Source organism: Hibiscus syriacus, unplaced genomic scaffold (assembly GCF_006381635.1).
Source record: "Hibiscus syriacus cultivar Baekdansim isolate YM2019G1 unplaced genomic scaffold, ASM638163v2 tig00002840_pilon, whole genome shotgun sequence".
NCBI classification, from domain to species: Eukaryota; Viridiplantae; Streptophyta; class Magnoliopsida; order Malvales; family Malvaceae; genus Hibiscus; species Hibiscus syriacus.
The window spans coordinates 8,182,360-8,193,513 of NW_024061947.1; the positions used below are offsets into that span (position 1 = coordinate 8,182,360).

At 36.7% G+C, this 11,154-nt stretch overlaps 2 protein-coding genes across 4 annotated transcripts; one reads left to right on the forward strand and one right to left on the reverse strand.

Moving 5' to 3' along the window:
* Window positions 1–252: 252 nt before the first annotated feature.
* LOC120153674 lies at window positions 253–2,347 on the forward strand. The gene is made up of 3 exons (XM_039165589.1): window positions 253–257; window positions 1,653–2,043; window positions 2,121–2,347. The coding sequence occupies exon 2, from the start codon at window positions 1,659–1,661 to the stop codon at window positions 2,016–2,018; it is 360 nt and encodes a 119-aa protein (XP_039021520.1). The 5' UTR covers window positions 253–257; window positions 1,653–1,658; the 3' UTR covers window positions 2,019–2,043; window positions 2,121–2,347.
* A 410-nt stretch (window positions 2,348–2,757) lies between these two features.
* On the reverse strand, window positions 2,758–10,240 carry LOC120156480 (kinesin-like protein KIN-4A). 3 transcript variants are annotated; one of them, XR_005519069.1, is made up of 26 exons: window positions 9,643–10,240; window positions 8,921–9,067; window positions 8,692–8,841; window positions 8,222–8,475; window positions 7,944–8,128; window positions 7,737–7,861; window positions 7,575–7,611; window positions 7,346–7,437; window positions 7,119–7,220; window positions 6,812–6,925; window positions 6,591–6,684; window positions 6,290–6,405; window positions 6,021–6,116; window positions 5,823–5,936; window positions 5,603–5,719; window positions 5,389–5,469; window positions 5,179–5,250; window positions 4,996–5,089; window positions 4,856–4,887; window positions 4,673–4,770; window positions 4,481–4,579; window positions 4,154–4,372; window positions 3,863–4,025; window positions 3,593–3,748; window positions 3,189–3,507; window positions 2,758–3,059 (listed from the first exon to the last, which is right to left on the reverse strand). XR_005519069.1 is itself a non-coding variant. In XM_039167804.1 (25 exons), the coding sequence occupies exons 1-25, from the start codon at window positions 9,766–9,768 to the stop codon at window positions 3,289–3,291; spliced, it is 3,099 nt and encodes a 1,032-aa protein (XP_039023735.1). In that variant the 5' UTR covers window positions 9,769–10,240; the 3' UTR covers window positions 3,033–3,288. The 3 variants fall into 3 exon arrangements, 2 of the variants coding, with proteins under 2 accessions (XP_039023735.1, XP_039023727.1); XM_039167804.1 differs by having other exon boundaries at window positions 3,033–3,507; window positions 6,290–6,402; XM_039167796.1 differs by having other exon boundaries at window positions 3,033–3,507.
* Between the last annotated feature and the right edge of the window lie 914 nt (window positions 10,241–11,154).

Sequence of the window (11,154 nt, forward strand, 5' to 3'; positions counted from 1 at the left end):
AATTTTTAACTTTTGCGATTAAGACAACCGACAAATTAATTGGTACCGAACGGACAATATAAGGGTGCTAATCCTTCCTTGACTGTAACCGACTCCCAAACCCGACACATCTCTGGTAAAACGCAGATCAAGTAAGATGGTGTTCAATCAGCCTAAATATTTTTTTAAAAATGATCGGTTGTGATTCTAACGTTTTTATTCAAGTCGAAACTCAATTCCGGACTCACCCGAAAGACGGCCGCGACACTCTTCAAGCGGTAATCAACATCAATCTTTTGCAGTTTCTTGTAGAATGTTAGTGACATTTCTTTTTTAATTATCGTTTTGGGTTGTTACTGTTAAGCTAGTTTCGTTAGTATTTGCTCCGCAAAACAATTATAGATGCATGTATGAAAGAGAGTAAAGGTGATTACTGTAGTTAGGATGAGGTTCAAAGGAATGTTTACCAGAACTGCATGTTTGGAAAAAAAATGGAATTTTGATGGTCACACAACTGCTTAATTATATTTACCTATGTTGACCTATGATGCTCCAAGCCTCCATTACTTATCTTGAAATACCGATGTCCGACATGTATCCAATATAATCATAGATAGATGCAGGATTTTATGTTAGGGTGCAAACTTATAAAATTCTAAAGAGCAAACTTATAAAATTTTAAGGTGAAAAAGCATACAAAGAAAATATGAGAATTTGAGATTTTCAGTGGGGCGACCGCCCCTGTCAGCCCCCTTTTGTTCCATCCCTGGATATAATCCTCCAATAAGCCTCCAAATACTTGAAAATAATGGTATTGGATACATATCTTGTTCGACACTTACATCTCAACTGGAGCAACATGTATCGGACATTTGGTTTTCCAGTGGAAATAAATCAATAAATTTCCCCTTTTTCTTGTTCTTTTACTGTGCTACATATGGAATGATGGAATTGGGGGGTGGGGGGATGCCACTTCACTACAATTTAGCTTGCATTATTCATTCTAATTCAATGGGTCATTACCACTTGGATTTATGGGTTCTTGTCACTTTTGTATCTCTTCCTTTTGACTAACAATTGTGAATTATCTTTTTCAAATGTATTAGCTTTAATAGCCTACTGTGTTTCATCAACATTAATTCATATTGTTAATTAAATATATTGCCACCACTTCTCACTGTAGGCTTTTGAAGATTGCCTGGATGGCGCAAGTATTGCTGGTAAATACCTGGCATCTGAGTTGACCTCGCGGATCAAATATCGCTTCTCTGTTCATATTTCTCTTTTTAGGCAAGCAACAATTATACAAATAAAAAAGCAGACTACTAGTTTAACTTGGGTTGAGTAAACTAACATTTTTCTGCATTTAATCTTTTGTAGAGCTACATCTGATTGAATAACACTATACTTTCAGTGCTGAGTCGTTTCAAAATTTGACATGCATTTATGTGTAATTTGGTCATATTATGGTGAATCGGTTCTTCCTCTTTGAGTACAGGCCAAAGTTTGTATAGCTGGCCTATCTTTTAAGCTATGCATTAGTTTGAGGTTTAATCGATTCTCTTCTGATCGGAATGGTAATAGAAAGGTTATTGAAATTCACTCTAAGTTAGATATGTATATTGGACCTTCTTGTTTCCCCTTTTAACCTCTGCTTATCGGTGATTGAATAGGTTGTGATGGCATTGAGAACCACGGGTGGTGATGAAGCCGTATTTCAGTCATTGTACCGTGCTCGTGAAGTGTACTTAACTAGAATACGAGAAAACACCACAGTTGATCGGCTGGCTTCTTGGTTTTCTGAGTGTGCTATAGCTGAAGCTCAGCCTTCAAAAGCCGAATATCTTCCATGCAACCCGAACGGTCCATCGGTTGCATCAGATGCACATGGGACTTCTATTCTTGCTGAAGCCGGCAGAATGCAGATCGTCCTGTATGCATTCTCCGATGGACGCAGCTTCATCTGTTTACAGTGCGGGGGTCTTGTTAGTAATCATCGCAAAGACGAGCACTACGCATACTGGTGTGCCAATATGTGATTTTTTTTCGAGGTACACCAAATGTAAATTTGCTTGATTTATGAACTCTTTGAATGCATGACCACGAGGCTCGTGCTTTCGCCTGTCATCCTCTTCCTGCACCGTTGATATGTTAGACTTTTGACGATCAATGGCAAAGCCGAAGTGCTTGAATCAAAAGTGAAGCAAACTTTTTCCTTGCTAAGAGTGGTCTCATCCAGACTCCATTAATGAAGCTTTTATTACAGAATAACATGACAAGGTGATCGAGTTAGCAATGATGTAATCAAATCAGTGTATCCCAACTCTCATTGTATCAAAGTTTGAGAAATGTTATTTCCTCCCTATCAATTTAGCTTGAGAATAATGTAATGTCTTGCCTACTCTATTCCATACAGAACATGGTTCATCAATGCCTTCGAGTAGAGGACGGAACACTTTTATTGGAAAAGTTTTCGATTGTCTCTCGTTATTTTTAGTAGGTATTGATTTAAAAATTCTCACTTTCTCCCTTCAAGATTAAATTTATGTCAATATTTTTATACAAATTATCTTAAAATTCATGTTGTAATGATAACATTTCTATATTATCACTTATGTATCAAGCGTGACATTATAGTAACTTAGACCTGAACCAGTACAGAGTTCAATAACAACATTACACATTGTAAAATGGGGTGAACAAAGAAATCACAAATTTGGACAAAAAAAGAAAAATGAAACAGGAAAAATATAACTAGACATACATTCTGGGGAACAATTTCTTCCCTGAAATGTGTTATTGATAGAAAGTACACCAAAACCTTGGGAGACAGATCGAGCGCGATCTAGACATACTTTTTGCGACAGCATCGACACAGAAACCATCTCGTGCTAACATCTTCAACGTATTTGGTGCACCATCGGCGGCATCGACAGTTTGTTACAAGATGCTCTCCAATGCAGTAATCACAGCAAAATATTTGAAGATTAAAGACCTATACTTTTTTATATTTTTAATATCAAACTAAACCAATATCGCATACGGAGGTTCTAACAGCCAGTTCCAGCACACTGCATCAACTATGAAGAGGATAACATAAGGATCATTATTCTTTGAAGTACAGTTTAACAAAATTTTCATGTTAATAAACAGAAGACATAGTAATTGCAGCTGATGTAGGCATGGAATACGGAGGCGGAAAAAATTACCCGCGGTCTTTTCTAGGCTTGACTGCACACCTTGGGCTAGGCATATACAGACAATCAAAGATGATTAATATTAGCCAACATAATCTGGTGCCATCAAATATCAGACCCTATGAGGCAGAGCTTGTGATCGCGACCTTGTCCTTATTATTGTTTCGTCGCTGTGTCTAATCCATTCCGAAAGTCTCCATGGCTTCTGCCATTTCCATTTGAATTGTACAAGCCATTGATGATGGCTTCTTTTCCATCTCCACAGTTTTCCATTTCCTGCTTGCCCAATAACTACTAACTTTTTCCTTGGTAATTGCCCGAGATGTACCATCTACACGATCAACAAATCGAACTTTTCTTAGCCAAGCATGAAAGCAGATTTTAACACTATGATTAAAGCTTGGGAATGAAGTTACCATCCGTGTTTGGTCTATGAATGCTGCTGACTCTCTGGTTGGACCATTAACAATGCCTGGGCTATATTTCAACTGTTTCTGTGCTGGCACAGACATTGGAGATAATGAACCATTCATGTCGTCAGCTACATGTTTCAATGAATTTGGTGAGTTCCCCTGATCATAGAACTATTATCAGAACTGGTGATAGAAGTGAAAATGATTTTGATACAGACAATGAACAGTGGCTACAATCCTAAACCCCAAATAAAGTTATGCATAAAAACTAACCGTAACCGATGTAGCCAATGCAATCGCAACAGCTTGTTCTCGTAATTTTAGCTCATTCTCCACTTCTTTTCTTTGTAACTCACTCTGCCGCAACAGGCCTACAAGTTCTTTAAGTTGCTCTTTCATTTCCCTATTTTCCATCTCTTTTTCCCATAATTGGCACCTGTAGATAACATATAAGCATAAACTTCTGAACCATTATTTATTCGTTATTATTTTTTCTTTTCAAGCTCCTGCATTAGGGTGTTACATTTGACTCATGTACATGTATCACTAGGAGAGAGAAAACACCTAGAATCTCCAAGAGAACTGAACATATACTGAAGCAGGTTCTTTGCATCTCCCATGGAGCGCAACTGATTCCAACGTCCACGGCTAGTGAAAGCACGCTCTCGCTCTTCTGCCTCTGAAAGTTGTGAAGCCATTGCTACAAGTGAATTAGAAGATATGCTAAGCATATTCTCAAGTGACGATATTCGAGCCACTCTTGCATTTGGTGAGGAGGATGCCCTATAGAAAGTAAAATTCATCGTGTGTTAGGTTGGAGCACTTCCACAGAGGAAAACGTGACATATCTACTGCCAATAATAAAGTACAATGCTTTCCCAAAAATGTTACCTAACAAATCCATTAATTCCTCTTGAAGGGCTCAGCCCCTTTGAAGCTAAATCATCTACTTGCTTCAAGACAGCCAACTCTTCAGCCAATGCAGCTCTCCTGGAGAATTCTCAAAATAAGTTAAAGGGATATCAGAATAGTTTATATTAGTCAGCATCAGTTTTATTATGCTAAAGCGATTTTGTTACGTACACTTGGCTTTGCTTCTCGTATTCGAAGCGAACTTCATGCACATTCACCATGACTTCTAACTCATGATCTAGCCATCGTTGTAATGCTTTCTCATTGGTCTACATAAGGAACTTTATGTTAATTGGTTTATAACATGCGGATAAAGAAATCAACCTGAAAAAGATCAGAAAAGACGGATATTACCTGCCCGCTTGTTGCATTCCCGTTGGCAGGAGCTGAAAGATACCAAAACATTAAAAAAATTGGGCAAACATAAGGTCCCAGGCATGAATATGAAGACATGGATCTCCAACAAAGGTAACCTTAAAAAGAAAAAAGCATACCTGAGCTATCACGAGCAGAAGATTTACGAACTTCAAGCAACTCTTTTAGCCTCTTGGTGACCATGGCAGCCTCTTCGGTTTTTCTTTGGAGAACCTGCAAGCAAGAATAACTGCAAATTATTTCCCTAAAAAACAAAGCAGTCGTAAACACTCATCTCCTATGAGAAAGAAAAATCTGATTACCAGTTTCTGGCGTTGGTTTAAAGCTTGCAGCTTATGCCTTTCGTACTCATTTCTCCGTCCCTCTTTCCGTAACTGGTTGTGCATGCATAATATTATATTTATTTCTCATGCAATATCACAAACTAATACAAGAGCGTAATAGTTAAAAACATGAAATGCTATTATAAAATGCTTAATTTGACAGATACTAGAAAGAAAAGAAGCAAGGACCTGCAACAGTTCCTTTTCTTGAGAGGCTTTCCACTGACGGAATTGTTCCGCCTCTTGTTTTATCCGATGTTGCAACTGAACCTACAATCACAGAGTAGGCAAGGGAAGAAAAGAATAGGGGAAGGGGGAGTTGAAGTGGGAAGGTTTAGCAGAGAATGCAATGGCATTGATAATAAAAATATAAATGCTATACAAATTGAAAATAAGAGTCAACCTTTTGTGCCTTAATAAATTGAATTTCATCTTGTAGTCGTTTCGCTGCTTCATCGCTCTTCTGTTTCTGCTTTAAAAGTTGAACTTGATTCTCTTGTTTCTTCTTAAGATCCATAATCTAGTGCAAAAAAAAGTTTTACAAATTAAACGAAATCATCAACTCATTAGCCATTTTCTTCGATCTAAAAACAAATGCAATTTCAACTAAAACTTTCTGTCACCTGTGCTTCAAGGGATTTTAGTGTCTGAGCATGAATGTCATGCACGTTTTGTGTTTGTCCATCAGAACCAGAAGAAAGATTTTCGATTTCGGCCAATAACCGATCCCTCTCTTGCTGCAATGAAAAAAAAGTTAACAAATGTCAACAGGCACAACTTTTCCTTGAGCAAAATCATGATTTTTAAAAAGGTTTTTAGACCTGCACAGCTCTTTTCTCTTCCTCTAATTCCTGAATTTTCTTCCCAAAATGCTGCTTGAGTGCAACCGTGTGGCCTCCAAAAAGTTTCATCTCGGACTGCCCGTACATAAAAGATGAGCATACATATTAAATATTTGAATTAGCTAGCTTTGGAAGAGCGCCGATGGACATACAATTTAATTATCAAGGATAAAGATCATTATGAAAACAGCCTCTGAATCTCAACTAATGAACAATATTGCAAAGTGTTGAAGGCATGAAAATTTTACCTCTTTCTCCTCTAAATGTCTATTTAACTCGTGCAACTCTTTGTCCATGGTATTTTGTAGAAGTATGTGCTCCCACTCTTTAGCAGTTTCTTCATCAATTTCTCCGGAATCACCTGCTAAACCGATCATCATATTCAAGCTGAGAAAACGCCTTGAGAAAAATATGAATACAGCACAGACATAAAGAACCGCTTGAGCTAATATTACTAATAAAGAACACAGATATAATGACCCAGTCACACTGGTATTACTAATAAAGAAAGAATGGCATGCATCTTTCATAGATCAGGTAAGTAGGTACCCATCATGGTTTCAACCATTTGATAATCTGGTGATTCTATACTTTGCAAGTTCCTTTTGATCCCGTCACTTTTGACAGAACAGGGGCTGCCATTCTGAAATAATAAGAGCTTTGCATTCATATCCGTTTGATACATTAATATCCATGATAAAAACTTATATGTAAATCGGCCAATAAAATTTCAAAGTTCAGTGAACACAGTAAGGGTTTCCTAAACATACTTGAGCATCCGGTTCACATTGCTCGACAATGGAGCGTCTGCTACGGCACTCATGAAGTTCTCGGCACAGATCCTCATTAGCAGCTTCAAGCCAAGCAATCCTTTCTTTGAGAACCTACAAATTAAATCCTATATAAGTTATCTCAAATAAAATGTCTAGGAATAAATGAGTTAGTTAAGGAAAGCAACCGAGTACTTGAGACATATATAACAAGTGTTACTACCTTAAGATCTCAGTATAATTGTCCCTCGAAAAGATTAAAAATCAATTATGAATTTCATTTAAGTGATTAAGAGTACCACAATACCTGTACTTCATCAGAACACCTGCGAGCACAAAGTTCTGCTTGTAGATACTCTAATTGTTGACGCATCTTTAGCATCTCATTGGACATAGGATCTCGGTTAACCTATATAAAGTCGGAACAAGAATGAACTTATGTATATAAACAGTATTGAATTTTGCCTATATCTGACAACACAGTTGGGAATGGAGAGAGGAAACGTTCAAGGAAAATTATTCTCTCGAACTTACAACAGGCTTGTTTTGGATATTGCGAGCTCGATTTGCATACTTTAGAGTATTCAGGGTTTCCGCTGCATTGATGTCAGCAGGACTAATGCATGCTGCTCAAAAGGAAATGATCGAAACAAATTCAAAATCAACAATTAACGAGCAAAGCGGGGTTTAGGATGTGAGAATATATCAAGCTAAAAATTGAAACAGCTGAGAAAGCTAAATTGTTAAGAAGAAATGACATTACCTATCATGACAGTTCTACTGTTGCCACCAAGCGAATCCTGCCGAAAGAAATGGTCATGTTTTTATCACTTAACAAATCTAGAGACAATAAAGATAATGACATTTGAAAAAGGATGATTTATAATATATAATCTTCCCAACAGGCCTCTTAAACCAGTCATACCTGCAAAAGCCGTGTAAGTTTACTATCTCGATATGGAACATGAACACCTTCTTTTCGTTTTTTCTCATCACCAAGTGCACTGATGACATTACCAAGGGCAAGTAGGCCCTTGTTGATATGAACTCCTGTTTAAATGATGAATATGGCAATTATTATGTTCGAGCGGAGAACAATGCTTTCATGAAACAAAAGTAAATGATATCCAACCTTCTTTAAAATGCATCCCGTCGCAGCCTGTTCTTTTTGCACGCTCTGATCCAGCAAGATCTACTAAATGTAACTTGGCACAAAGATATTCTTCATTCATGATGTCATTAGGACTTCCATCTCCGGAAATAGGGTTTGCTTTATGCATTTGCTCTAAGGTGATGGTGAAGATTGCATGCGAGCGACTATACAACACATATCAGAAAGCAAAAAATTGTAATTATAGCAAATAATTACAGTGTCATATAATACCAGAAATGTCGGTATAAATAACTAACCTAGACTGGTTGTTCATGTTTGTGCTCCCTGTAGCCCTACTCAATGACCCCTGTTCTAGGCACGCAGCCATTTCTTTTAATGTACTGACACCAACTTCGGTAGATCCTACCAGTGTAATAACACCGTTTGATGATTCACGAATCTGTATCGGGGGTTTTCCAGGAACATTTACGCTTCCAGCATTTCCATTTGCAGTATCTGATTTGTTCAAAGAAATAGGATCCAACAAATCTCGCACTTCTTCTTTCAGAATCTTCATATCAAAATGAGATGAAATTATGCATGTCAGGACTATAAAGTAGGAAGAAACACTCATGTCAGGTGCGAACCAGAAGATATATTCATAAACCGGATATTCGATAGCCTAAGGGAACAGCTTCTACAACAACAGGCCAAATGGTACATGCATTCATAAAATTAAGTGCAAAATTTAATAGCATAACTGGAAATGATTGGTTCTTTAACAAACCTCAATGAAGGACACATGCAATTGAAATTCAATTTGATGTTTCAGGCTTTCGATCTTGCTGAACAAAGCATTCATTACTAGAGGAATTATTCCGGTTTGGCAACTGTCTTTCAAGCTTGTGCCCATAGTATACGTTTTACCTGATCCAGTCTGCAAAATTTACGAACTTCAATCAGAAGGAAAACGAAAATAGATATTCAGTGGTGTCTCGTGGGAGATTCGACAGTACCTGACCATAAGCAAGAACGGTAGCATTATATCCTTGGAATAAGCCATCGACAAGTGGAACGATGCATTCCTCAAACATCGAAGTAGAAGGAGAACCGGTGCTCCCATAGACATGATCAAACGTAAAGGAATGCGTCCCAATCTGTACCTGCAGCACGGTGAAAAGATCCATGTAACCTCATAACCAAACAAAGAATCTACATATCAATTCAGAAGAAGGAAATGAAAATTTAGAATTTATAAAAATCCAGGCTTTAGAAGAATTCAATATGTTCATATCTGATTGAAACAAACTATCTCAAGGCCTTACCAAGTAGTAAAAGCTCTTTTCGGTTTCTAAATCGGTTTCTCCCTAAGACCAAATAAAATCTAGTCTCAACTAATTCAACCTAAGAATCCACAAAAGAAAAGAACATACTTAAAATGGAAATAGCAATCTACAAGAAGCATCACATAAAGTAAGTGAATTCAGCTTAGCTTCCATGGTAAATAAAACTTCAATTCCCAGGTATCCACGTAATAGAAACAGTAAATGATGACAAAAATTCTAATCCAAAACCAGATAGTGAATTCTCATTGGTCAACCATTCAAGCATCCAAAAGATCCAGATCTCCAAATACCAAAAAAAATCAACCAACAAATCCATACTCAGGCAGTCCCAACAAATCATCCATTGGAAAGCACTCAACATTAAATACCTGCATTCTCTAAAGTGAAAATACCTGAGGCTTCCCTTGGATGACAGTAACACAATCTTTACAACCTTGAAGCTTCTCGTCACCGATAAGCGGCCTTACATGAACCGCAACCTTCACACAACAATCCTCAGAAGCTCCAGTAGTTTCCATAGGAAGCAGCTAAAAAAAGGAAAGAAAAGAAGGAAGAAAATCCCAATAAAGAGAAAGTGTAAGAGTTGAAAAAGATGAAATATTTATTTTATTTTCTTCCTTATAAAGACTGTTCTTGTTGTCTGAAAATATAGAAGTTTCAGAACAAAGAAAGTGATGCAAGAACAAAAGAAAAGAGCAGTGTGTTCCAGACAATGGGTTGCTGTTGTTGGGAAATGTAAGAAAAATAAAGAAAACAACAAAGGGCCCTGTAAAATAGGGAAGGATAGTTGAGGGAATTAGATGCCGTGGGATGACATGGGCATAGAAGAATAGAAAGAAAGCAGTAAGTTTAAGTGAAGTGACAACAACTACTATCATTTTCCTTAGCCCTCACTACTAAATCGTCATGTAAAAAGAACTTTCGAAACACTCCTTCCCTTTTTACCCTTTTCCTTTCCTTACAGCAAATCTCAGTTTCCATTTTTTCTGGGTTTTTGTTATCTGTAACCCAAAAGCAAAAGTAAAAGTCAAAAGTCAAAAGTCAAAAAAATATATAACCCAAAAAAGACAATAATATGTGATAAAATAAGTGCTCCTAAAACCACGTAATCTGATGCTGAAAACTTCATGATTGTGCACAGAATATGGAAGGAAAAAAGGAATGGCACATAAGCCACGTCATTTTTGGAATCATTTACGATCTATGGGAAAAAAAACTTTGGATTCATTAATGTTCTTACTAAATTTTTGCATGTGAGTACATTAATACTGTATAAATATGGTACTTTTTCCCATGGTTTTAATTTGAGAAGACCATGTTCCAAAAATTACTTCCCAGCAGCTTATAAACTGCATGAAATTGAACACTAAATATGTATATATTTCGTCTTCACCGATAAAAAAAACAAAGATAACTCATGAAGTTAACAAATTGAAGAAAAATTCCCAGAAAACATAAATAGCCAGCTGGTGGTCTCCCACCCTCACATGGCCCTTTCTTACTCAATACTGTTAAAATGAAAATAAACTAATAGCCATGATAGAAAAGAAACTGTTAAAATGAAAAGAAACTGTTAAAATGAAAAGAAACTAACAGTCGTGATAGAAAACAATGAACTCAAAGATTTTGTGAACTGCTGCACAATTTTATTCATCAAACAAGGCTTTAAATAAGCAAGGAAAAAACAAGAATGTGTTAAAAATAGAAGCATAAATAATTAAAAAGTGAAATAAACTAATATCACTAACAACACAATCCCTAAACTCCACAAATGAGACGTTAATCTCAACAAATCCTCCCTTAAACCAAATATTTTGTAAATATTGATTTAAAAGGAAAAATAAAACATGTAGATCTTCTAAAGCACAAATTCCAAGCAATTTCCTCTTCTTCTGAAATGTAGC

Excerpts from the sequence above, each read along its gene's own strand:
- LOC120156480 (XM_039167796.1), bottom strand. The coding sequence starts at position 9,768 with ATGGAAACTACTGGAGCTTCTGAGGATTGTTGTGTGAAGGTTGCGGTT. Across the intron at positions 7,612-7,736 it reads AACTTACACGGCTTTTGCAG|GATTCGCTTGGTGGCAACAG; the intron begins GTATGACTGGTT and ends TTCTTTCGGCAG. Across the intron at positions 7,438-7,574 it reads CAGTAGAACTGTCATGATAG|CATGCATTAGTCCTGCTGAC; the intron begins GTAATGTCATTT and ends CCTTTTGAGCAG.
- LOC120153674 (XM_039165589.1), top strand. The coding sequence starts at position 1,659 with ATGGCATTGAGAACCACGGGTGGTGATGAAGCCGTATTTCAGTCATTG.